General features: G+C 49.5%; 1 protein-coding gene across 6 annotated transcripts in view; it reads left to right on the forward strand.

Annotated features, from left to right (window-relative positions):
* Positions 1 to 27,509, forward strand: part of LOC129514553 (zinc finger protein 516-like) — a 117,543-nt gene that overhangs the window by 31,425 nt on the left and 58,609 nt on the right. For 4 of the 6 annotated variants that reach the window (XM_055333229.1, XM_055333228.1, XM_055333227.1 and 1 more), the window contains one exon: positions 18,448 to 20,380. In XM_055333229.1, the coding sequence (XP_055189204.1) occupies positions 18,622 to 20,380 (1,759 nt within the window). In that variant the 5' untranslated portion in view covers positions 18,448 to 18,621. Of the gene's footprint in view, positions 1 to 2,183; positions 2,341 to 11,276; positions 11,398 to 18,447; positions 20,381 to 27,509 lie in introns of those variants that run through there. The other 2 variants (XM_055333230.1, XM_055333231.1) reach the window with 2 other exon arrangements.

Genomic DNA, 27,509 nt, shown 5'->3' on the forward strand with positions numbered 1-27,509 from the left:
AAATGCCGTAAGACATAGGGTGGTCTCAAACAGTTGGTTCCCAGGCACCCTGGGTCCCCTGGCTGGTGAGGAGGCCGCAGGTGGCTTTGTGCACGCGTTGCCGCATGCCGGACCAGCGCTCCTGTTTCTGGTTTGTGGCGGCACAGAGAGCTGGGCATGCCACGGCCGATCCCCGGAGGATGCCGGCAGTTACCTGCTGCATAGAAAGACGGGGCCTGCTGTGGTGGGGACAGCTACCTCTTAGAAGAGCTGTCTCTCCCTGGTTCTGTGGCCGCTGTGAACCATCGCTGGCCACTGGAGTCCAGGGGGCCTGAAAAATCCTTTCTGCCCCTTCCAAAAAAAACCAAGCGAGAGAACTGGTGTTCTGTGCAGGTGTCGGGCAGGAAACTGCTCATGTGCGCCCAGCCACCCCCTCGGTGTGCTCAGGCCCCTCCTCGGGGTGCCCCTCTGTGACAAGAGGCGTGCGTGGGGCGAGGGTCTGTGCCCAGTGGGTGGGTGTGCTGCCAGTGTGCATGCTGCCGAGAAAACCGGGAACCTCTAGAACAATGCGACTGAGATTCTGTTCTGGAGGCTTCTCTGTAGGAGTGTGGCCCCTGCAGAGACAGGGCCGCACATCCAGCTTGGCCAAAGTGAGTTATTGCTACTGTGTGCATCCTGAGGAAGCCAGTGTGGGCACATAGGCGGCCGCGGTGCTCGCAGCACACTGGCTAGGCATTTCCTAGGCGCAGATTTCATTTCAAACAAGCTGTGAGGACCGTAGAGGCTTGACAGCAGGTGAGCGGCTCACCCCCTGCGAAGCAGAGTGCTATTTTCCATGTGTTTCCTAGGGAAGCTGTGCTTTCAGAGTGTGACCCTGGTGGGAATTACTCCATTAGAAGGCAAGACTGGATCGGCATCTCCCGAAAGGAGCAGATCTGTGTTTGAAAACAAGGAAAAAGTTTGCTTTTTCCAGAACCTTCTACCCCCAGCTCCACATCAGAGCCTGCGGATTTCCCCTGAAAGCAGAGTTTGACTCTTGTCCTAATGTGGAAAGGTCCCCTGATGCTTATGCAGGGCCTCTCTTTAGTACAGTTTCCCTTGGGAGACTTTAGCATGCTGGAGAAGGTGGTCATTACCCAAGAGAGCACGTGTTGTGTGTTCACGTAAAACACCAGGAGGTTCCGCCTGAGGGGAAGCAGCTTGACGATCCCGGACGGGTCCTGCAGCCACTTTCCGAGAGCCTACGAAGAAGGAGGTGGACATGCAAGGATCTTAGGCAGATGTTTGTTCTTTGCCACATGTACGTGGTTGGACGTGTGCGCACCTATAAATGTGTGAAAGTCTGTGTCTTTGCTGTGTGTGGTGTCCTCCCGGCCGGGCTGTGAGGCCTTCCCGTGAGCCCTGTCAGCTTCCCTGGGTGGCACGACGTGTCGAGTGCGCCTGGTGCTCTTCTCCCTTTCCGTGGCTTGCACTGTTGCACAATTAACAGCCAGCACCGTGCGCCTGACCCGCCAAGCCTCCGGTGCTCCGTGCCCAGGCACGGTGAGCGCAACAGACTGATTTCGGGGGAAAAAAATAAATCAAGAAACAGAACTTGGTGTAAGTTAGACATGGAAGGTGATTTGCAGTGTACGTGTATGTGAACGGCCCGCGGCCCGTCCTGATGTTAAGGGAAGAGCCGAGAAACCCGTATTTCCGTATTTGTCGTTAGGACTGCCCCCCCCCCCCCAGCCGTGAATCAGTGAATGGAGCCTGTGCATTGCATCAAATGGGTAAACTATGTGGTGGCGTTTAAACCAGGTCCGGAGCCCTGAGGGTCAGAGTCGGTGGCGCTTGCGGAGGCAAGGTGCTGCCTGCTCACTCTGGGGCGGGGTGGGGGCCATGGCCGCGGGCGGTGACCCAAACTGTGATGTGTGCTGCCCACGGGGTGAGAGTCCGGAGGCCGTGGGGCGGGGGCGGTGCTGCCCACGGAGGCTCCGGGGGCCGCTCCAGGGGCCGACCTGCCCGGAGCTCACGCCTGGGTGTGGACGCAGCCCCAGGAGTGGGGTTTGGTTCTGTGCATGACCCGGTTGCTCTTAGTTATTTATGAGTCAGAGAGGGACAATTTTTTGAGGGGGGCCCTTAGTCGGGGAAGGTCTCAGCTATACTTAGCTCTTTGCCTGCATTTCTCAAGCAGTAATCCACACTTCCCCGAAGAGGCACGGGTGCCCGGGACCCCTCCGGAAAGGCGGGAGAGGTGGCGCGTGGACGGGGTCAGCACCCCGGGAGTCTGGCGAGGAGCAGAGCCAACGGGAGCCTCTCTTGTCCTCGTGAGAGGAGGGAGGAGTCACCCTGTCCTTACCTGCCTTGACAGCATCTCAGGTGGGTGGGCCCTGCCCCCCCCCCGGGGCAGGAGGCCGTTGTTGTGGGGGAGCTGGGCACCGGAAGGGGCTCCTTCGTCGTGACTGGGAAGTAACGGAAAGGAGTTCATTCGGATGACTGAGTTGGAAACACACTTTAAAGCAATTGTATTTTATTTTTCCAGTACTTGGCTGATTTGGCGGGTGAACTGCACACCTTCCACTGTTTGCGCTCCCCCTTGGGGAGGTCTGTGCTCACGAGGGATCCGCTGCTGCAGCACAGGTGTGCTGTGACGTGGCATCTCTGTGCCACCGACTCCTGTTGACGTGTGTGTCGTGTGTGTCATGTGCATTGTGCGTGTCGAAACAGGATGTTTACGAGGAGCTGCCCCTTCCACCAAATTGGCATTTCCAGTTTGTCTCCATAAACTTGAATTCTAGAGTCATTTTCAGGAGCCAGGGTCCCCAGTGTGGATGGCACTGCCCCTAGATGCAGGAGCAGGCCCCCCGGCCCCGTCCCAGGTCCACACCCAGCTGTGCGCTTGGCTCCCTCGCTGGGCCCGCACACCCCTAGAACCTTGGTCTGTCCCCTGGCAGTGCCTGCCCGTCCCCCCGAGGCACTGGACCACTGGCTGGGGGACCTAGTGCTTGCCGCGCTGCTGGGTGTTGGGGTGGTGGAGTGGCGGGGCGGGGGCCGAAGGGACAGAGAAGGAGGACCCTGCTGCAGTGAGCTACAGAGACACTACTGTGCCCCTTAAATAAAGCACTGTGCTCTATCCCCTGATGGTCCCGCCCGGGGCCCAGGGCAGAGATGCCTGCGGCCACCCCGAATCTCCCTCCCCAAGGGTCCCCCGGGCTCTGAGATCCGAAAGCGAGCTGGGTTGTATCTTTATCTTACCTTCCCTTTTTCCCCAAAGCTGTTGGTGGATAAGATGTTCTGGCTTCGAAAGCATCCCGCCCCCATTTCTGGGAGTTCCTCCACGATCGCTTCACACATGGCCTTTCCTTCAATTCTGTAGCCAAATAACACAATACCATTCTTATGGGGAGTTAACGTGGTATTTTGCGTGTTTATCCTTTTTTTTTTTTTGTTCCTTGCAAGAAAGGTAGACATGGTCTTTTATCTTCAGAAGTTAGAACTTGCAGGGATGTGTCATTAAGTGTGCTTGAAAATATATTTTTAGACAAGCGATGCAGGATAAATCCTAGGGCGATGTGACATCATGTTCTTGTCAAGAATTGCTCTTTGTAAACATTCTCTGACAGATCGCTCTCCTTAAGAGGCTGAAATATCCAGCTGCTCTCAAAGGTGCGTTGTGTGTTGGTGATAAACTAGGTCATGTTACAGTAGTTATTGGCGGTAATGGATCTGGAAAATTTAAGCTGGTTACCCTGTATGTGCTTTAGATCCTAACGCATTTGGGGAAGATCTGTCCGTTTCTAATTTTGATCCTCCTAAAGTATCGATTGGTGTCCGCACAAGGGCAAATAGGGTCTTAAATAATTTCTTGCGCGGCATGCCTTTCTGCCGTCCTACCAAAAGCAGCTCAGTCCAGGGTATCTTTACAGAAAACGTTTGGTGTGCCGTTGCTTAGAATTCAGTAAAATTGATCACGGAATGTTTATTTCTCAGGGTGTGCTCTTAAAGAAGGGATTTTTTTTTGGTGGGCTGGCTTCTCTGCTAAACAGCACTACCTCGGAAGGTAATGTTTAACAGAATGTTTTATGGTTTACTGCACATAATTATCTCTCTTTGTATTCTTGGGCACAGTTCTTTATTTGACGGCTGTTCACAAAAAGCAGAGAGGAAGGCGATAATGTTCGATAGGTATTCATTGCAGACTGTGTTCTTAGGCTGGGAGAAAAATGTTGGTTTTAGGTAAAAGTCTGGAAAAATAGGTCAGTGTGAATGTGTTGGGGGGCAAGTACTGTCTTTTGTTCTTGGTTTCCATGGAGTAAAATACAGTTCATTTATAGGAACTTACTTCTGTTAAAATACGGTTTACAGTCCACTGACACAGATTTCAGAAAGCTACGTCCAGTAGACCAGGAAGTGTCACCTACTGAGAAAACATGGCAAGTTTCTACATGGGATTATTTTATTTTCACAGTTGACAATTTCTGTTAAAAAAAAATTTCTGCCAGGCACTGACTAGGTTATCGTTTCTACACTTTGGGGTTTACGCTCTGTAAAAACTTATCCTCTGCTTGTAAATGGGATATATTTTTTTTTTCCCTTGCAGTTTACTAAAGCCTTCTCGTCTTCCAGGTTTGTTTTAAAACCAGAAATTTATGAGTCTTGATTTTTCTCTGGTATCCCCCATGTTTTCAGCACTTCCGAATTGATCAGAACTTAGGTTTTCATCCCCTTGATGCAGCATGGAAAAAAAGTCAACATAAAAACTTGACGGCTTTTGTGGTTCATGTAATGAAGCGAATGATTTACTCTCTATTTTTGTAAAATGCTGAGCAGCCTCTGGTGGCTGCAGACTTCACCCGCGCGCCCAGTTTGGGGGATGTGAGCTCTTGATGGAAAGGTTGACTGGATCAGTAGCTGTACTGGCAGTGGCGGTGGGGTTCCAGGACCGCATGTGCCCTCAGGGCCCCGATCTTCGCGGCCAGCCAGGGGTCCAGCCGGACATTGATCTGCAGAACCTTACAGAGCAAGCTCTGGCTCCTGTTATTTTTCATTTTTCCCCTCCTTTTTCTTTCCTTCTTCCTTTTTTTTTGTTTTTCCAGTTTAGAGAAGTTCACTTTTTTAGGGACAAATAGATTGATAAAGTCACTACGTCCTATAAGACTTGGACATAGTAAATAGCCAGCGACAGGGATGTATTGATTTTGGAGAGCAAAGGAAAAAGAACTAGGAAAAGCATGCTTCTTTCTTTTTGTATTAAAACATCCAGCCCCTGCTTATTTTCACACAGATGCCTCTTATTAAAGTCTCCATGACTACTTTGGATTTTTCTGGATATGTTATTAATGATTGGGGAGGGAAGACCCCTATATCCTCCCCCATCTATTCTTGGGCTTTCCTGCATGTAATCAATAATTAGATTGTGTTCATCTGCTTCTTTCATCCCCCCATAAGGTAAGATTTGACTGGCGGTCTTTCTAGTTTAGTAAAAGGACCTATGGGCAGCGTTTATACTGATGTTAACTCATATTTTCTTTTGGAACTGTCTGGGCATACCGTTGTGAACGGTGTGCTCCTATTTCCACCTTCTCTTGGGAGGTGATGATGGAATCTCTCTTTTCAGGACCAGGAGTTTATTTGGGTGTTTGACAGATTGTGGTAAACAACTTCATAAAAGGGAGCCTCCTCGCAGTCACAGTGAGGTCGGAGCAGGCGTTTGTGCTGTGTATGGAGCCGGTGGCTGCAGCCTGGGCCTGAGCTACAGGGTTGCGGTGAGTCTGGCCACAAGGCCTCGGAGTTTGCGTAGTAAAGCCTTATCAGAGACAGTTAACTACATTTGGGGACTACCGAGTATGTGGGCTCTTGCTTGCTGTGTTGGGTGCTAGAGAATTCACAGGAAACCTTTGTTTGAGAAAATGGGATTTCGTCCTCGTGGCCGTCAGGGTCTGGTCTCCTGCCTTCCGTGCTGAACAAAGCATGTTTGAGACTCACCTTGAAAACAAGGGCCTTTGGCAGAAACGTCCGGCACATTGTTCTTGGCTGTTGGAACACAGACCTGCCGTGCCCGTGGGCGGTTGTGTGTTCCTTAGGCCCCAGGATAGTGGGTTTGTGTCCTCCTTCCCCTCATGGGGGAGGTGGGGTGGGGCTCCTTGTGAATGCCGCTGATTCTGGTGGCCCTTTATTCATTTCTTCTTATTAGAGTGGAAATGTAGTTTGCTCATAATGGATTATTGATTGGCCTGAGCCAGGCAGCCTCAAGGCCTTGTCAGTGACGGTCCTTACTCGGAGCAGTGAATGCATCACTTCATGCAGCGGCTCGGACTGGGCTGCGGACTATAAGCCTGGGATTGTTCATGTGGGCCAGATTGGTGTGTGCAGAGAGGAACTCCTCATTGTTGTGGGACTTCACCCACAAACAAAGAATGGGCGTTTTGTCTCCGCAGTAGATAAGCCTGTGCACGATGTTAATGATGTATTTGAATTCCTGCCCATAATACTACAGTGTAAGGAGTAGAGCTCCTGTCATTGTCTTTGGGCGAACAGACGGGCAGTGTACCGAGCCAAGGGGCCCAGCACCCACTGGGGCCCATGTGCTGGGCTTGCCCTGCAGCGAGTCCTGCCCGCCAGGGGCCTCGCCTTCAGACGTGCACCGCCAGGCCAGGCCAGGCCAGGCCGGAGACTCATTCTTTTTATTTTATGACTTGCCTCTTGGAGCCATAATACTCCCGTAAATATCCCGAGCTGTGTGCTGAGAACTGTTTTTTTTGTAAGGGCATCCTCCCGGCCTCCCTGAGACTTTTCAGATTTCACCAACTCTTCCCTTACCCAGGCCAATCCTGCCTGCCTCCCCGGAACCCAGCCCCCGCCCCAGAAGGTGACCAGGGAGGCAAGACGAGTGACCCCTGGGTGCCCAGGAGAGCAGACCTACTTCTTACTAGCATGATACGGTTAACTGATGAACCAGAACTGAACAAGTACCCAACTGGAGACTTCTTTGAAAAACAGGACAGGCTTCAGGTTCTGCTTCCCTAAACTGAAAACTCTCAGCCCAGAGCAGGAGAGGCCTCTTCCAGTTCTCCAGGAGCCCCTTGGACCCTCTGTATGCCTCCTGTCCAACTTGGGTGGGTTTAAAGAAACTTGCAGAGTTGTTTTATTATGCAAATTACTCAAAATATTAGACGTTACTTGAAAATCAGCCTTTGGGTTGCTTGTGCTGCATAAGATGTTGATAGAATTATCTGTGATAGTTTTAGGGAAATCAGTTGAGTACAGAATCCATTGGTGGATTTATTTCACAGAGCAGAATGGCAAGATTTCCTGTAGAGTCAGAGCTGTGCTTACTGTTTAAAAATACAGGAAATTTTACCTTTTTCCCCTGGCGATGCCATATTTAACTGGTTAGAAAATGATTGGTTAAAATGTGGGAAAGAAAACTCAGCTGTATGACTGTTTTTTTTTTTTTTTTTTTGCCCTGGGAAGTGGTGGAAAGGGTCACTGTGAGTCCCAGGAACCAGCTGGGGTTAGTTCATGTGGCTGGAGAAGCCACTGTGCTGTCTGCAGGAAGGCTGTGACCCAGCTTGGCGTGGATTCCTGAGTGTCTCTGGGCAAGCCTCTGAAGCATCAGCAAGCAGTCTCTTAAAATACTACTTTTCATCCAGTTTACTACTCAGATGATCGACCTTTTCTTTTTTCTTTTCCTTCCTTCCTTCCTTCCTCCCTCCCTCCCTCCCTCCCTCCCTCTCTTTCCTTTTCCTTCTTTCTTTCCTTTTCCTTTTCTCCTTTCCTTTTCCTTTCCCCTTTCCTTTCCTTTCCTTTCCTTTCCTTTCCTTTCCTTTCCTTTCCTTTCCTTTCCTTTCCTTTCCTTTCCTTTCCTTTCCTTTCCTTTCCTTTCCTTTCCTTTCCTTTCCTTTCCTTTCCTTTCCTTTCCTTTCCTTTCCTTTCCTTTCCTTTCCTTTCCTTTCCTTTCCTTTCCTTTCCTTTCCTTTCCTTTCCTTTCCTTCTTCTAGAATCAACAAAAGGTAGTGTTCTCAAACTCCATTCCTCAGAGCTCTCTGAGCTTCCTCCAGGACCCGAATGGGGGGAGGAGTGCGGGGGAGGGGAGGGAAAGAAAAGGCGGGAGGGGGAATGCCCACCAGGCTTCCCCAGAGCCACTCTTTGAATTGTGTTCTTTACTGGGGTTGTAAGTGGGAGTAAATCTTTTTAAATTTCTTTTGTGAAAAACTTCCAAAAACCCATGAAAACAGGAAGACAAAGAAACATACATAGAGTCTCCAGCAATTAACAGTAAAAAAAAATGATGTAGAGGTGCTTCATTTACATTTATTTATTTTTGACTGAATAATATTCCAACATTCTGTTTTTTTATGAGGTGCAATTGGGATATAACACGATGCACACATAAGGTGTACAACATTATAATTTGATATCTGTGTACACTGCACTGTGATTGCTACCAAAAGACGAGTCGCCATCTGTCCGCGCACGGTGACCCCCATTTCGCTCACCCTGGAGTCACTACTGATCTCTTCTCTGTATCTCTGAGTTTGTTTTAATACTGTCTTATTTTTTTTTCAGATTCTGTGTGTGAGTGGAATCATATGGTATTTGTCTTTGTTCGTCTGACTTACTTTGCTTGGCCTCATCTCTGAAGGTCCACCGGTGTTAGTGCACGCGGCGAGATTCCATCCTTCATGGCCAAGTTGTATTCCATTGTGTGCGTGTATATGCACCACATCCTCTTGACCCATTCATCCCTCGATGGGCGCTGAGGTTGCTTCCAAATGTTGGTTACTGTCAATAGTGCTGCGTGAACATGGGGGGGGGGTGCATGTATCTTTTTGAATTAGTTTTTTTTTGTTTTCTTCATGTAGGGTAGACACCTAGCAATGGAATAGCTGGATCATATCATAGTTCTAATTTTTTTCAGAACTCTCCATATGGTTTGACATTCCCACTGACAGTGTACAAGGGTTCCCTTTTCTCTAACACTTGTTATTTCTTGTCTTTTTGATAATTGCCATTCTAACAGGTGTGAGGTGATATCTCGTGGTTTTGATTTGTAATTTTCTAATAATTAGTGATGTTGAACACCGTTTCCTGTGCCTGTTGACCATCTGTGTATGTCTTTGGAAAAATGCCTCTTCAGCTCTTCTTCCCATTTTTTCCTTTTTTTTTTCTTATTCTTCTTATTTTTCTTCTTCCCATTTTTCCTTTTTTTTCCCTTATTCTTCTTATTTTTCTTCTTCCCATTTTTAAATCAGGTTGTTTTTTTGATTGTTGAGTTGTAGGAATTCTTTATATATTTTGAATATTAACCCCTTGTTGGATATATGATTTGCAAATATCTTTTCTTAATAGGTTGCCTTTTTGTTTCAGTGATTGTTTCCTTCTCTGTGCAGAAGCTTCTTTATTTGATGCGCTCCCACATGTTTATTTTTGCTTTTATTTCCCTTGCCTTTGGAGTCAGATTCACAAGCACACTGCTAACACCAATGTCATGGAGCTTTCTATGTTTTCTTCTAGGAGTTTCATGGTTTCAAGTCTTACATTCAAGTCTTTACTCCATTTTGAGTTACTCTTTGTGTATGGTAGGATAGCGGACTAGTTGCATTCTCTTGCGTGTGGCTGCCCACTTTTCCCGACATCATTTATTGAAGACACTGCTTTCACCATTGTATGTCCTTGGCGCCTTTGTTGTAAATTAATGGTCCATATACATGTGGGCTTATTTCTGGGTTCTCAAGTCTGTTCCTTTGGTCAGTGTATCTGTTTTTATGCCAATACCATATTGTTTTGATTATTATAGCTTTGAGGTATAGTTTGTAGTATAGGGAGAATGATGCCACCAGCTTTATTCTTTCTCAGGATTGCTTTGGCTATTTGGGGTCTTTTGGATTCCATACAAATTTTAGAGTTATTTGTTCTAGTTCTTTGAAAAATGCCATTGGAATTTTGATAGGGATTACATTGAATGTGTAGATTGCTATGGGTGATATTGATGCTTTAGCAATATTCTTGTGATCAATGAGTATATGATATTTTTAAATTTGTATCTAACCATTTGTAATTTTCAGTGTACATGTCTTTATTCCTAGGTATTTTACTCTTTCTGATGCAATTGTAAACGGGATTGCTTTCTTCTTCTTCTTTTAAATATTTATTTATTTATTTTTTAAAAAGATTTATTTATTTGAAAGAGAGAGAGTGTGTGCACGCATGCATGAATTGGGGGAGGGACAGAGGGAGGAAATCTTAAAGAGATTGCACTGAGTGTGGAACCTGACATGGGGCTAGATCTCACGACCCTTGAGATCATGACCTGAGCCGAAACCAAGAGTCGGCCGTCCAACCAATCAAGCTACCCAGGTGCCCCTGGGATTTCTTAATTTATCTTTCTGATAGTTTGTAATTAACATATAGAGATGCCACAGATTTCTGTATATTGGTTTTGTATCCTTTAATGAGTTCGTTTAATAGTTTTTTTTTAATTTTTATTTATTTATTTTATGATAGTCACAGAGAGAGAGAGAGAGAGAGAGAGAGAGGCAGAGACACAGGCGGAGGGAGAAGCAGGCTCCATGCACCGGGAGGCCGACGTGGGATTCGATCCAGGGTCTGCAGGATCGTGCCCTGGGCCAAAGGCAGGCGCCAAACCACTGCGCCACCCAGGGATCCCCGTTTAATAGTTTTTTGATGAGTCTTTAGAGTTTTCTGTATTTATATCATGTCATCTACAAATAGTGACAGTTTTATTTCTTCCTTTCTGATTCGGATGCCTTTTATTCCTTTTTATTGCCTTATTGCTCTAGCTAGGACTTCCAATACTAGGTTGAATAATGGTGGAGAGAGTGGAAATCTTTGTCTTGTTCTTGATCTTAGAAGAAAAGCTCTTAGCTTTTCCCCATTGATTATGATGTTGATTGTGGGTTTGTCATATATGGCCTTTATTATGTTGAAATCTGTACTCTCTATACCTGCTTTGTTGAATTTTTATTATAAATGGATGCTGAATTTTGTCAAGTGCTTTTTCTGCGTGTATTGAGATGATCATGTGATTTTTATCCTTCATTTTGTCAATGCAGTATATGTATCACATTGACTTATTTGTGGATGTGGAACCATCCTTATATCCCTGGAATAAATCCTACTTGATCATGGTGTATGAACCTTTTAAAGTATTGTTGAATTCCATTTGCTAATATTTTGATGAGGACTTTTGTTTTTTTTTTAATTTTTATTTATTTATGATAGGCACACAGTGAGAGAGAGAGAGGCAGAGACACAGGCAGAGGGAGAAGCAGGCTCCATGCACCAGGAGCCCGACGTGGGATTCGATCCCGAGTCTCCAGGATCGCGCCCTGGGCCAAAGACAGGCGCCAAACCGCTGTGCCACCCAGGGATCCCTGATGAGGACTTTTGGATCTCTGTTCATCAAGGATATTGGTTGATAATTTTCATTTTTTTTGTGGTGTTTTTGTCTGGTTTTAGTATCAGACAAATAAAAATACCCACACTTACTATCTAGATCCACCAGTTGTTAGCATTTTGATGTATTAGCCTTTCTCTTTTTTTGTAAACCACTTCTAAAATATTTAATAATGTTTCCAAAAAAACTAAGAATTTATTAGTTTATTAGAATTAGAATATTATCTATATTACCAACCTAACAAAATAGTAATCCTCAAATATTATTTAATATTTAGTCTTTATTGAAGTTTAGTTTTTATAAAGAGTTTGGGAGCTAGAATGTGTTTGAGCATGTCTGCTGTGGGTAGTTATAGCTGGTGGAAGACTTAGAGTTGTATTGAGTAACCTTTTGTAGTGGACCCATCAGACCCCACTGAACACATAGGGGTCACTAGTGATTTCTAACTCAGTTTCCTAAGCTTCTATTATTTTGTCCTTATGAATTTATTAAACTGAATATTGTCACTGTCAGTGAGTAGGTATCTTTGGGTCCTGCACTGACATTTCATTTACTTATCTAACAGTTATTAATGATAATATGTAACATGTTAGCCATTTACCATGTGTTAAATATCGTACCTAGAATGCATCAATTTAAAGCTCACAAAATTACTATTATATAGTTTATCATTACCATCATTTACATTTAAAAAGTGAAGTGGACTGAGGATCAGAGAGATTAAGACAGGGGTCATATGGCTCATCTGAGTGAGTGGGATAACTGAGTTTGCAGCTTGGGTAGTCTGATCTGAAACTCACGGGCTACAGCACCTCGGTGACCAGGGCGTGCTTGGCTCTGTGCTTGCACGGGGCATTCTGTGGGGGGAAAACTTGTCCTCTAACATACAGGTGACCAATCGAAGAAGCAGTAACAGTAACACGTACAGATGTGGGCTAGGGTAGTGCTGGGGCCATGCAGAGACCTCGGGGAGGGTCCTGATGGAGTCGCATGGGTACCAGGGGTCAGGTCACGTGGGTAGGTGGGCTGAGAACCATGGTAGGCCCAGAGGTGAGAGGGAGTGTGCATCTGCCTGGGCATGTAGCAGAGCTCACGGTCATTGAGGGGGTCTGGGGGACACACACCCAGCAGCACAGGGGCTCAGGCCCTTGTAAGTCCCGTTGGGGAGTTGGGGCCTCATCTTCAGGGCATGAGCGCTGTGAAGGGCAGATGTGTCAGGCCGGCCCAGGTATGCACCTGGAATGTCTTTAGGCTTGAGATGCAGGGTGCGTGGATTCAGCAGTGCATTGAATGGCCTGCCAGCAGGCCGTCCACGGTGTTCACTGGGTGTTGATGGGAAGGAGGAGAGAGGCAAGGTCACATGGGACCATCGGGATTCCTGGTTGGGTCCCTGCCTCGGGAGAGTTGGTCTCTCAGCTCAGTTCTGCTGCATTCCACATTCCGGAAGGAGCCTCAACTTCTCTGAAATACCGAGCCAACCTGTCAATTCAGGTCATCACGTCCCTCCCTGCCCTTCTGGAAACATCTACCTGTCCTGCTGGTGCTTGGGCAGTACTGCCAGTACATTGTTTTCTGTGTGTTGACCTGTTTCCCTTTCTGACTTTGGGTTTTCTCGAGCTGAAGGTGGTTTCTTACCTTTGAAACGTTAAGTTCCTGTAAGTGGCCCTGGGCCCTGTAGGCTCTCAGGAACTGGGATGAAACTTTTGTTAAACAGGCCCTGCTGCTGACCTGTGGGGCTGACCATGAGGCGCTCACCCGGGAGGGGGCTTGGGCTGTTAGCAGAGACAGCAGGGGTGCACATGGGCTCTTTCTAGGTCCTTCGGCTGTCCGGCTGTCCCTGTCTGTCCGGGATGTTAGGTGTGCAGGGCTTGCTCGTGCAGGCATCCCTGGATGGCAGGGGGCTGGGGCCCTGCCTGGGGCCAGGATCCTCACTTAGAGAAGTGATTTACTAGTTGAAACATTTACCACAGAGTAAATTGATCCCAAATCCAGTGAGTGCAAGCAGTCTTGAGAAAGTCCCTTCATTTCAGTTGTGCTCTGCAGGTCTGTGGAGAGAGGATCTGTGGAAGGTGTGACAGCGACGTTGCGTCTGTGGATTTAGACCTAGTAGCTTATTTATGTGTTCACACAATTGCTCGGTAAAGTTTAGCTGCATGTCTTACTTTCACAGCTTTTCCATATTGCCTCTTAACACCTGTCTCCATCTCCACTGGATTGCATTTTTTTATGTTATGAATACATAATTTTATTTTCTTAAAAACTTTACCTATTTTTTTTATAAATGTGATGAAATTACGTTTTATAAAATGACATTTCAAAAACTGTAGAAGATATTTTTAAAGAGTGTCTTCAGACCATTCTCAGTAGAGAAGCACACACACACAGGGAGTGATCCATTGGAAATCTATTTTAAAACCCTAATCAGCAAGCCATTTTTATGCATAAACAATTAAATTATAGTCTTGCCTGGCAAGTTTCCAATTACAGCCCCAGAAAAAGTTTGTAATACGCGACAAGACTGGTTCATTATGGGCAAGCAGTGTGTTCCGATGGGGTTGTGGTTTGTGTATGTGTGTGGGTGCTGTGTTGTCCTGTGTCAGCTAAAATGCATACGTGTTTGCTCCTCCCCTCCTTGTATTCATGCCTCTGGAAGACGGATCACTCTGGTTCTGCATCAAGAGCTCACATTTATTCATACATTTTATAATACAAGTTATCTTTAGGTTAATATGTTATTGTGGGAGAAGTTGGAATGGTAAATCCTGTTTGGTATGTGCTTGTCCATCTGGGGGAGTCAAAGACAGGCGGCTCCATACGGCCATGTACCTGACTTGGACGGAGCAGGATGACACTGCCTCCCGTGGAGGTGTTGGGACATGACCCGCACCCCACCAGGGAACCAGATGAGTGTGGAGAGACCATCTGAGACCCCACAGGCCCAGCCCACGGCCATGGCTGGGGTGGTGTTTTCCAAAGGCCGGCAGAGCAGAGCCAGCAGCCCTGGAGGGCTGGTGGCCTCCCCGTGAGCCTCCTAACTGGGGGCGGCTGCCTGGGGTGCATTTTTAAGTTGAGAGCTCTGATGACAGCATTCTTGTTCTTTTTTGGAAAAGAAGCGATGACCCTGTCTTAAATAGCAGTTTTTGCTTGCAGCTAAAAAGAATATCAAAGATCTGTTGATTTGGCCGCTGATGAAGGAGGGCCAGTTGCTGGGAAATCACTTTCTGACTGTTGCTCTTAAGGTTCTCAAGGAACTTTTGTTAGTGGACTGTGGGTGTCAGGAAGGGGGCCATTTAGGGACCTTTTTCAAGAGGAGCCAGTTTTGTTGATGTTACGATTTCCTTAAGATAGTGGCGTTTGGGGCTTAAGTTATTACTCCTGTTACAGTGTCCCCCCCCCCCATTTCCACATTGATATATTTTCACCTTGGTAATATCTCTGAGTTCTTTCACACTGTGCCCGAGCAGCTCTCCCAGGGATTTACAGCGAAGCTTAGTTTTGAAAGGTGGGGGTGGGTGAGAAGAGGAAAACAAAAGAAAGAAGAGCTTGTTTTGCTGATGGCAGGGGCACCGCTCATGTCCTTCCTTGAGGATCCTCCTGGAACTCACAGGCCCCGTTGGCTTGGGGCTAACGCTTCTCAGCTGGTCTTGGAGGGTGCCCGTGAGAACCGACCCTCTGCTGTGTTTGGGCCCCGAGGGAGGGTACCCAGTCCTGGGCGGATCGGGCTGTTGGGAATCAGACACCTCAGGAGGCCAGACCTGGGGAGGAACCGGCCCTGCCAGGCAGCGAAGATGGCAGCCGTGTGTGGACAGCGGGGGACGAGGACCCCCCCTGGGAGGGAAGGGAAGTGCAGTCACTTCCCTTGGACTGGCAGCCCAGCTGCCCAGGCTCTTGGGGGCCTGAGACCACCTGGCAGGTCCTGTGCCTGCGCCCTGGTGGCCTGGTGCACACACCCCTGCACCTCCCCTCTGCAGCTCACAGGGCCTGGGGAGGCAGGACATCAAGGTGGCCGGATGCATGTATCCCTGTGCCTCCCCTCTGTGGTTCACCAGGGCCTGGGGCGTCTAGGCAGGATGCCGTCAGATGTCCCATGGGAGGTCTGGCCCCAGTAGGTGCTTGCTGCCTCCGGATGGGTACAGGGATCTGGGGGACATCCTGAGGGGAGGGGCTCCCTGGGGCTTCCCTCTCAGCCTGGGCTGTGAGGGCTGCCCCCCAAGAGCCAGCTGGCTGGTTAATGGGGAGCCAGGGCCCCCGGGTCTGCTCTGCCGCACTCCATGCTGGTGCCGGGACCCCGGCCTGCTGCACCCCATCCCTGGAGCTGCCTGGCAGCCTGGGGAGCCTTTCCGGTCACGGCCCCTGGGCTCCTGAACTTGGGGTGGCAAAGAAGGCAGGAAATCAGCCCACCACAGAGCATTGGCATTTGTGATGATTGGAACATGTCTTCTTGCTAGAAAAATCCACTTTTATTTCCAGGTGCGTTTGTGAGTTGAGCACAGCACTCCGTGAACCTTGTCTTTGTGGCTGGTGTTTGGCTGTTTGATCCCCTTGAATTGAGACCTGTCTGCCTCTGATAGTCGGTCAACCAGTGAGAGGTCCAGTGAAGTCTGTAGGATCATTTCAGAGCCACCAGTTTCCAGTGGTGTTTTCCTCCGTAGAATTATTTCTGTGCACTTCTTTAAACTCCGAAATCTTTATGCCCAGATTAGATCATTGAGCTAAGTGTGAATAGTGTGTTTCTTCGTTCATATATTAGTATATCACAGTCAGCATCTCGAGGGGATGAAATAAATCTTGGGGTAGGATGCAGGAGGATCATTTGCCATGTAACCCATACATAACACACAACCATCCAGAACTGGTGCCAGGACCTAAACAGCTTGAAAAAAGTACTTAAGTTTGCTGAAATCGTCACTGAGAGGTGTTCTCTTTAACCTCATTTGTCCAATTTTACGGGGAATTTTTCTTTATTTCTCTTATTGGAGTTGTTGATTTTGGGGGGGGGGCTCTCTCTTGGCTGCAGGAACTCCATGCACCTGTTAGTGTAAGGAGTAAGCCATACCTGTGTGCCTCTCTGCTTCCCACCTCTTCCCGCACTTTGCTGCTCTGGCTGCACTGGTTTCCTTAGGTGCCTGGGAAACCCGTGGCACGGCGCTTTGTCAAGACCTGTCTTAGAGTACATAATTTAAAATTTAAAATTTTAATAATTAGAAATTTAGGTTTTAATTTTAATTTAGACATTTAAGTTTCTACTAAATTAAGATTTCTTCTAAGGGTCTCTGGGAGGCGGGGTTTGGAGGAAGCAGGAGGGGTGTGGTCTGTGGGGGGGGGCATCTGCCAGCTGTGGCAGCTGCACCCTTGTGGCCAAGTGGACAGGAGGTGTCGTGCGCTCAGATCCCTGCTGGTGGGCAGGTTCCCCATACTCATCATTTCCCTGATCTACTCTCAGGATTCTTTCCTGCATCTACTCTGCAGAAGACAGGTCAGGCTGGACAACCCAGAGCAGACAAGGAGTCGCCACCGGGTCTTCTGGGACAGAACCTTTCCTTTGTGAGCAAAAAAATGTGTATTAGTACATTGGTTTAAAACGAGAAACCTTTAACTTCTTCATGCTTTGTAAATTTTACAGTAAGAGTTCTTAGTGTGTATGAGGTTGTGAGTTTGTACAAAACATGACTTCCTTTTTATATATGTCATGGCTAGTTTTAAAGAAAATCTGCCCATCTGGGTGCCTCTCTGCAAGTCTAGGGTCCCACCCCTGCCCCCATAGGGAGACCCTGAGAATCCTCTCATTTCTGCTTAGAGGTAAGAAGGATAAACAGACCGCGTCCCAGGGGAGCTGTGGTGTAGCTCTGCCTCCCTTTCTAACCCCTCAGAATACTATTCGGAAAGATGCCCTCTCTCCCATCCTTTCTAATTGGCTCACTGTTTTGTTTATTCTACTGATCACACATCAGATGGAAATTCTCTTTTACTGCAGATAATTGCTTTTTGGTGTGTACTGTCTTGGGTCCATTTGGCAGCTTACAGGCACTCAGGTTGGCTTTCCTGCGGCGTGGGTGGTTGCCCGCTGTGTGCCAGGCACGGCACTCGGCCACCTCCCTTGTCTGCTTTGTCTCTGCTTGTGCACAGGGTGCTAGAAACACCCAGACACCTGGAGGAGTGGCCCCTCATTCTCTGGAAGGTGGGATGGGCATGCACATGACAGTGATGGCACAGTGTGACTCCTGCTGTCTCCAGGGAGAGGCATACCCTGCTTCCCTGGGAAGGTACTATGGGAACCTATGCAGAAATTGGGGGTTCGGGGGGGTGACTGCAAGACTCCTGGGGTCCAGAGGGTGTTCTGTGCTGGGGCCCAGACTTAGCCCTACAGCAAGAGCCTAGGGTGCCTTTGGGGGACTGGGGTGGTGGTGCAGGATAAAAAGAATAGGATGGGAATGGGAAGGGCCCACAGGGTTGGGGCTTTAGGAGGCAGTGGTTTCATGGCCATAGGCAGCTAGAGTGGTGTCAGTTGTGGCTGCCGTGCCGAGCAGCCGCTTCCAGGTGGAGACCTTGCATGAGCTCAGGGTAAATCACTTGTGCTCTCAGCTGAAGTCTTGTTTCCCTGACGTCTAAACACAGCAGTAGGTTTGTGAACTGCCTTTGCGGCTCACTTGTCCTGGCCACGAGCTGTGCCTGTGTCCTTGGCCGCCCTTCTCCCCGGTCCTGTCTCCTTGGTTCTTATCCCCACACTCTCTCCTTGGTCAGTGGCCTGTGTTTCTCACCCCCTCCCTGCCAATGTTACTCACTCTGTCTCTCCTTAAAGACTTGACATCTTTTTTCAGAAATACTATTTTAGGGTGCAATCATGTACAATTATTTAATGATTTAGCACACACTTATCAATAACTGTTTAATTATTGATCTTACAGAGGAAAGCAGCTGCGTGCACATCTATTTGAATTTGTGTTGATGTCTTCTTTGGACTGGATCGCTATCTTTCAGGAGCCCCCATCACTCCCTGTGGATGTTACTGGGTCCCTGTTTCGGGGGGAAACCTTGTTCCTAAGATCTCTGTGTCTTTTCTGTTTTAGGTGCTCTCTGCTGCTTGCCATGCTTTCAGGGTAGGATACACGGGCTGTCCTGGCAGGTGCGTCTCTGCAGCTGGGAAGCAGGAGCCTCATCTGAAGATGGAGAGATAAGACGTCGTCTGGCAGGCTTGGGTGACAGAAAGTGCCCATCCCGGCCGGGGAGCCCGTGTCCTGGAGATGGATCGCAACCGAGAGGCCGAGGTGGAGCTGAGAAGGGGCCCGAGCCCCAGCAGGGCCAGCAGGAGCCCCGAGGTGGACGGAGACAAGGCCATGAGCCACAGCTGCTGCATCTGTGGCAAGAGCTTCCCCTTCCAGAGCTCCCTGTCTCAGCACATGCGCAAGCACACCGGGGAAAAGCCCTACAAGTGTCCCTACTGCGACCACAGGGCTTCCCAGAAGGGCAACCTGAAGATCCATATCCGCAGCCACCGCACAGGCACTCTGATCCAGGGCCACGAGCCAGAGGCTGGTGAGATGCGTGTGTCTGAGGGCCTGGACGGCTGCACCAGCCCTACCAAGAGCAGTTCAGCCTGCAACAAGATCCTGAACGGGGCCACCCAACTGGACGACAGCAAGATCCTGCTGAGGAGCAGCAAGAAGGAGGCGGAGGGGGCTGTCTGTGCCCCAGAGGAGGGCAAGGTGGCAGCCCAGTGCTCCTTCTGCAAGTGCAAGTTTGAGCGGAAGAAGGACCTGGAGCAGCACGTGCACCAGGCTCACAAGCCATTCAGGTGCAGGCTGTGCAGCTACATGACCCTGAGGGAAGAGTCCCTGCTGAGCCACATTGACAGGGACCACATCACAGCGCAGGGGCCCAGTGGCACTGAGGCCTACGTGGAGAACGGCAAGCCCGAGCTCACCCCCGGTGAGTTTCCCTGTGAGGTGTGTGGCCAGGCCTTCAGCCAGACCTGGTTCCTCAAGGCCCACATGAAGAAGCACAGAGGCTCCTTCGACCATGGCTGCCACATCTGTGGCCGGAGATTCAAAGAGCCGTGGTTCCTCAAGAACCACATGAAGGCACACGGCCCCAAGACAGGCAGCAAGAACAAGCCCAAGAGCGAGCTGGACCCCATAGCCACCATCAACAACGTGGTGCAGGAAGAGACGATTGTGGCGGGCCTGTCCCTTTATGAAGTCTGCACCAAGTGTGGGAACCTGTTTACAAACCTGGACAGCTTGAACGCGCACAACGCCATCCACCGCCGGGTGGAGGCCGGCCGGACGCGGGCCCTGGCCGGGGAGGGCGCGGCCCAGGGTGGCCCCCCGGACTCCCAGCAGCTGTTCCTCCAGTGCCTGAACCTGCGGCCCGCCGTGGCCAGTGTGCCTGCTCGCGGGCAGGCGGGGCGGCGTGTGGCCGAGCTGGACCCAGTCAACAGTTACCAGGCCTGGCAGCTGGCCACGCGGGGCAAGGTGGCCGAGCCGGCCGAGTACCTCAAGTACGGGGCGTGGGACGAGGCGTTGGCCGGGGACGTGGCCTTCGACAAGGAGCGGCGCGAGTACATCTTGGTGAGCCAGGAGAAGCGCAAGCGCGAGCCTGAGCCTGGCGCACCGGGGCCCCCGCGCAAGCGAGCGGGTGCGCCCGGGGACCCCACGCCTGGGCCCCTGGACCCCAGGCCTGCCGTTCGCCCCAGCCGCCGCGCCGCCGCCCCCGCGGGCCACGGCAAGTCGTCCGAGTGCTTCGAGTGCGGCAAGATCTTCCGCACCTACCACCAGATGGTGCTGCACTCCCGGGTGCACCGGCGCGCGCGCCGAGACCGCGACGGCCCTGGGGACCGCGCACCCCGTGTGCGCTGCGGCTCGCTCAGCGAGGGCGACTCGGCCTCGCAGCCCAGCAGCCCGGGCTCGGCCTGTGGTGCTGCCGCCGACTCCCCGGGCTCGGGCCTGGCCGACGAGGCTGCGGATGAGAGCGGAGAGGAGGGTGCAGCCGACCCTGCACCAGGTGAGCGTGGGCGCCTGGGTGGCTGGCTGGGTTCAGGGAGCTCTGCACCTAGGCGACCCCATGTCGGGATGGCCCAGAGCCCGGGCATCCCAGGCCCAGGAGCCTGGCATTCAGGCAGCACAGGTCCAGGGAGCCCTGTGCCCTGGTCCCCCTTCCCAAAGTGTTCCCAAACCCAGGGAGGTCAGGTGCCCAGGTAACATGTGCCTAAGTTATGCAGGCTCAGGTGGCTCTCTGACCCGGTAGTCCTGGCACTCGCATAACCCAGGCCCAGGTAGTGGGGGCTCAGCCCTGCACCCTTGGGGCCTGGTTTCCCATAGCAGTCTCATACCTGGGTAGACTCTGCACCCAGGTAATGCTGTGCTTGGATAACCCTTGCCTGGGTTTCCCAGACCCAGGTGGTCCCACAACCCAGCCATTACGTAGCTAGTGTATTCTTAGAGCTCAGGCTGGTGCGTGCAGACAGAGGTGCCGGTCAGCTCCACTTCAGGCTCCTTTCTTGCTAATTTGCCCATATGTGTTCACATTAACTAACACCTTTGGCCTGTTGAATTAATGGTTTCTCTGGGGCATCAGCCATTTCTGAGCAAAGAACAGGTGATGGGACACCTCCATGCACAGTCCAGAGCCTGCTCCCTCACCATGCGGCATGTGCATGCATGTACACATACACACTTTGCTCTTCTCTTTTGCACCAGACAGCCGAGTAAAAGAGTAACTTCAGATTGGTGTGCAGTTATAATTAATCTCCTTGGATTCAAGTAGCCCTGTGGGTTTAGAGATGGCTCATTGGAACAGATGACTTTCCAAAGAGTAGCTATGTAAATATTTAAAGATGCTTGGCTGACTTTGTTTTCATCATTTTCCTAGTTTTTATAAATCTTAAGCGTTTTGATATTTTATTCATTATTTTTTAGGAGAAGGTGATGTTCCAGTTAGAGAACTTAGACCTTTCTCTGCATAACTGAGACTGTTCCTCTCTTCTCCCTGGAAACTGGTTCATGGATGTTGCTTTTACCTGATAGGCCAGGGATGTAGAAAGTCAAGTGCTTCAGCAGGGCTATTTTATAGTCTATAGTGAGGAACATGACCCTAGTGCATTTCTCCAAGACAAAACACAAATCTGCGTCATTTTTTCCTTATTAGATTTAGCCAATTCTCTGGAACAGAGTTTACTGTGGGTTTATACAGTGTATTGTGTGAGAGTCTATTACACTCAAATTATATTGAGTCAGTAAAAGTGTACAAGAAAGTTGTTTGTCTAATCCCGTAGAGAAGCCTCTGCTGAACCCGCACCTCCATCTTATCAGCATCCGTATAGATAACTGAACAGTAACACATTATGCCCTGACCCTTGTTTCCCATTTCCTTTCTTACTCATTAACCTGTGGGAAGGAGCAGGAGAATACACTACTCTCTGAAAATGCAGTGCTCATTCTGTGATTCTTGGAACAGTTTGTCACGGAAAGTCTGGCAAACCCAATCGCGACCTTTCGTTCGCATTTTTGAAGAGTAATTCTTAGTTTTTCTCTTTAAAAATTTTGATAATGATAGATTTTACTGATGATATTCCAATAATACTATGTTTTTTTGGAGCACACTAAACCTCTTTTTTTCCCGGAAGATAAGTATTTTTAATATTTGGAAAAGCTCTTGAGCCTTTCCCTCATCTGTCATGGCGGTGGTCAAATAATTAATAATCTGATTCAGTAGTGCTTTGAAAATCATGATGCTGGAAAGATCAAATGATTTTCTTTTACTCTACGTTGGACTTTACTTTTTTTCATTTCAGCTTCATTGAGATAATCATTTACCTCTTAACGAGATTGTTAGTCTTTTCTCTGTGTGATCTGCTTTTTGAGAAACTTGATACATCACATTTCTGTAACAAGTGCCTGTATCCTAGTTGAGTTCAACAAGTTGACAGTAGAATCAACAGACTATTGTAGATCATCCAGCGGCTAGAGAAGGAAGTTTATGTCATGACAATGGCGTAAAGTGTTGAAGAACATGTGAGTCCACATTGGGTACCTTTCGTGACTCTGAAGGATAGAATCTTACCGTCTAAAACCACCGACTTTTCAAGCTCAGCAGGCCCTTAACTGGTCTAGCGTGGGTATTAACCGCTGCTTCCTAGATGTTCTTTAAGGAGAGAGATGCACTTTGCATGTATGTAACACCCGACAGACACTCCCATTTGCAGGGTTTGGCTAAGGACTTTGGGAAAGTAAATGAGTATTTTGAATCCTCTGTTGCAATCTGCAGCGTGCCTTTGCTATTACTAAACGATGCCTTAGATCTTTACACATGGAGGCAAAACTTAAAATACTTAGGGAATTTTGATGGGATAGCTAGTGAAAACTGGTAGACGAAATACGTGGAAGTTGAGAACAAAACACTACTCATTCCCATAAGAATCATCAGGCTTCTGGGGGAAGCAAGGTTGACATTAGAATTCTATCTTTGTGACCCTTTTTAGCAATTCCCCATCATGCCCTAATTTTACCCAAGGTTTCATGACATCTAGGAATGGATTCAAATGCTGCTTTTGGCTCTAGAGAAGCTTTGCATTATCAGATTAATTAAAGATACCTTTTTTTTTTTCCATGAAACATTCTTTGTCGAGTGTTACCGTGTGCTTGTTTGGAAAGCTCCAATTGTTACATTGCTTTTATTTCCACAGAAAACTGGGTCCCAGCAGCCCCCTTTACTGACCAAAAATGGTAGAAGAACAAACCTGTGAATAAAATTACATCAGATACAAAATTATTGAGTTAGATTTCAGTCCTCCACCAAGAAAGTGACATGGCACTGATGGAAAGGACACTTTTTGGAGCTCACGAAAAAAATAAAACCTTCCAATTAGGGAAGAAGAGCTTTAGAAGGGTGTGTAATTCTGCGTAATTCAAATTTATAAAAATGAACATTTCCAAATACAAAACCGAGTCAGGGTGTTTTGAGGTCATCATGAGGACCAGAGAGTGTTATTTCATAAGTAAATAAACCACAGCAGAATTCTGCTCAGGAAGCAGGTGGGTAACTTAGGAATGATGGACTCGGGGATCCCTGGGTGGCGCAGCGGTTTGGCGCCTGCCTTTGGCCCGGGGCGCGATCCTGGAGACCCGGGATCGAATCCCACATCGGGCTCCCGGTGCATGGGGCCTGCTTCTCCCCCTGCCTGTGTCTCTGCCTCTCTCTCTCTCTCTCTCTGTGACTATCATAAATAAAATAAAAATTAAAAAAAAAAAAAAGGAATGATGGACTCTGGTGGGCTTGTCAAGAGGTCGGTTCACCACCTGTGCCATCGTAAGAAGCACCTTTGCGTGGCCTGGCTAGTCTCGGCCATCACAGGTGTTTCAACCTGCCTTTGGGCAAAATGCTGAGGACTTCTTTCCTATCGTCTATCTGCATATTGTTTCTGCAAAAGTCACTTATGGGACTACCCAGGTTTTGCCCATTTCTTGTTATTCTGAACTCTGCTATCACATCAAATCCATGTTCTGTTGTGCCTGCTTACTTTTTGGATGCTCAGGGCAACATAATCGCTAGTAAAACCACAAGTTTTAGATAAAGTCCTATGAAAGCGCAAATACTTGTTTCTGACCCATAAAGATGTCAAGCCCTGCTCAGCCTGATAGAGCAACAGGTTCTTAGAGCAAGTGCCACAATGTTATATGCAGTTTGAAGAATTAGGGAGAGATTTTCCAGAATGAAGCCACATCATCAGGGAATGGAAAGACAAAGGAAGAAATGGATTTACTTCAGAAAGCCCCCATCTGCCTGGCTTTCTCTGCTTGTTGCCCCCTCAGGCCAACAGCCTTGTATGTCAGGGCTCATCTTCTTCCCATCACAATTGAAGGAAGACCGCCATCTTTTAACCATGAAATAGTAGTTAAGTACAGGCCTTGAGACTGACTAGTGGTCCAAGCAGTGCCCAGTACGATTATGCAGCTGGTACACAGGGTAACAACCATCCTGCTATTCAGAGCACGAGCAGTCATTAGAACAGCTCAGGGAGAGAGTGTTCCCATCCTGTTCATCCTTCAGAGCAGGATTTAGGGTGAATCTCGCTAACAGAGGCCGACATGGATATGGGGTGTGCCAGTGAGAGGTGTCTGTGCATGGCCACGGGGTCTGCTGACCTGGGAAGCGTTCATTAGTACCTACTCTTTGAGTTTGCTTCAGTGTCGAGCAGAGGGAGCTCTGCAGGATGCTCTGTCCCCACTGTGCTTCTGGCCAGTGCACCTTGGATATGTGTCCTGAGTGGCAGAGTCAGCCCTGAGGCTCCATGCAGAGGGCGGCTCCATGCAGTGGGAGGGACTTCTGCGTGGGCCCCTCACAGAGGCTAACCATGGTACAGCAAGTCCAGGGCTTGTGGTGGGAGGGGACAAAGCCAGTGGGGTGGGATGGGGCATCCCCAGGTGCAGGCAGGAGGCCACAGGTTGTGGTTGACCTGGGGAAGGAGAGCATGCACATTGGGGGACAGGTCCAGGCATGCACCAAAGCACTGCTGGACGGGGCGATGGCAGGTGGTACTTCTGAGGGGCCTGGGTGGTTGGGGGCATTGGTTACAGATGAGCTCGTGGAACTGGGAGCAGCAAACCTCTAAGGGCCAGCTCTCCAGTCACCAGGCGGGTCACCTAGCCTCCCTTTGTCCAGTGTCTCTCTTGAGCTGGCCACATGGAGGCCATTGCCTGCAACATCTGATAAATGTCCCCCCCCCCCCCACAGACTACTGACGGCTCAGGAAGTGCCCTTGTGACACGCTGTGACACTGGCGGCAGGTGCCAGACTGTCATGTGCAAGGTGCTCTCCGCTGTGTGGCTCGAGCCAGGCCTGCCGCGGCTCCTCCTGAGGCCTTGTTCCCCCCCAGTGCCATGTAAGCTAGAGAGCAGCACCACAGTGGGGTCTGCTGAGAGTTGATTCCAGTGTCCTGGGAGCCGGAGGTGACAGACAAGCAGGTCTGGTCCCAGTTACAGGAGAGCCGTGCAAGGAAGCGGTTCTTATCAGTTTTAGGCCATGGTGAACACTGAGTTGGAAACCCTCATATTAATGTCTTATTTAGTATAAAAATGCAGTGAAGGGCTTTAAGAAAGCTGTTCAGATGCACTTGGCAGTGGGAAGCAGAAGGCCTTGTGGTTTTAGCCTGCGTCTTAGCAACCAGAAACCACTGTGTGTCTGCGCTGCATGCGTGTACCTGTGAGGGTAATTGTTCACATGGCACCCAGCACCCTGGCTCGCTTTCTGAGTTATCGGAGGATGATTAAATTACAATGAGAATAGTGTCTTTTGAGTATGTTTTCTTCTGTTTTGATTCATCTTCATACATTGGTATCTATGCATGGCATGCATGCTAATATTTGCTGGAGCAGAATACTGCATTCCCTGACCTTCCAGAATGAATTTATTATAGTGTGAAAGGCATCAGACTCTAGAGATTATACTCTGGGGTTTTCTTCCTATCACTGAGAGACAACGTAACCAGATAGACATACCCGGTATCGTGAAACAAACACCACACAAACACTTGGATTTCCTAGCATAATTCAAACACTTGACTCTCTCTCTCTCTCTCTCTCTCTTACTTTTTGACACAAGACAGATTACAGGATTTTAGAGCTGAAAGGGAACAAGAGGTGTTTCATCTGTCCCCATTTTATCAGGGTGGGAACTGAGCTACAAGGCAGTACTCTGATTTGCCGGGAGCTGTGAGGTGTCGTTGCAGAAGACAGCACGGTGGCAGATGCCGGGTAGGAATTCACCGTTTGCACAGAGGAGTGGTGTGCGGTTGTGGTCCGCTCTTGAGCATCCAATCTCCTGGCAGTGGCGTGGGGGCGTGTGGTCCAGCCCCCACCCCCTTGGGCTGTCCCTGCCATGTCCTCTGCTGCCTGTCTTGTTGTGGGCATCCTGTGGACACATCTCATGTTGGGACTTGAGTCAGACCAGAGTCAGGGGCCACAGCATCCAGCTTCCAGCCTGGGAAGTCCCTGTCCTGCTCGTTTGTTGCTGAGGCATGGGAGAGCTTGGACCCCGTGCAGGCCCCAGATCTCCAGTCTACACTGAGGCTGGCTCGGATCCCTATGTGGGGCTTTGGATCCCAGTCTGCACTGAGGCTGGCTCAGACCTTGTGCATATATGGATCCCCAGTCTACACTGAGGCTGGCTCGGACCCCGTGCAGTTCTGGATCTCCAGTCTCCACTGGGGTGGGACACGGTGGAGGTTGCCGTGCTGCATTGTGCAGAAGCAGAGCTGCTTGGAGGCGGGGAGCTGGTTCCATCTGTCCCCTGGGAGCCTGCCGGCGCCCTGCGTGGGTGTCCTCTAAGGGCACAATGAACGATGTTCCCACGTTCTGGTGAAAACACATGCCATGTCTACAGAGAGTCTCATTTGACATGTGACCACTTTCCAGCCTTTGCGCCTCTGCTTCTGTCCTCTGTTGTGTGACCCTTGCCCTGCCAGGTGTAGCTTCTCTCATTTTGCCGTGGGGACAATGCTGGCTCTGGTTTTCGGCTCCGTCCGGGTTCTAGTGTCACCGGTGCCATTTTGTCACCAAGAGGAGCTGTTGGTCTTCTCCGGTTCACACTTGAAATATCAGGGCTCCTGTTTGTGGGTCTTATCCAGCAGCAAGTTGGTTCTTCCGCCCTGGTCCCAGGAGATGAGGCGGGGCATGCGAAGGCATGGATTGCACCCAGTCTGGAGGCGTCTGCAGAATAGGTTCCACTGATTCGGCTTCTGGAAAATCAGCCTTTGCTAGTTGGGGTGGGGGTGATTCCTGGTCAGCTCTGCAGGAGGGTGGCCCGTTCACCAGGTGGGGGGGGGGCACAACACCTGCTGAAGATGTGGCCTGTCTCAGCGCTGTCTTAGACACGGCCAGGCCTTCCTGTGTCTGCACACCTGCTGTGTGTGCGATGATGGCAGTTCCCCTGCAGCAGTGATGTGGCACCTGTACCTGTGTCCACTTCTTCACACTGCTACCAGGTACTTGCTAGAAGCACAGGTGAGGTAGCAGGTGGAAGACTCCGCTCCTTACGCGGCCCTTCTGGGACCACAGCCATAGCCTTGACTAGCTGCCACTGTTGCATCTTTGCTGCACCCTGAATGCCTTGTCCAGAACCTCCTACCTGCCCTGTG

Source organism: Nyctereutes procyonoides, unplaced genomic scaffold, assembly GCF_905146905.1.
Source record: "Nyctereutes procyonoides isolate TBG_1078 unplaced genomic scaffold, NYPRO_anot_genome, whole genome shotgun sequence".
Taxonomy (NCBI): Eukaryota; Metazoa; Chordata; class Mammalia; order Carnivora; family Canidae; genus Nyctereutes; species Nyctereutes procyonoides.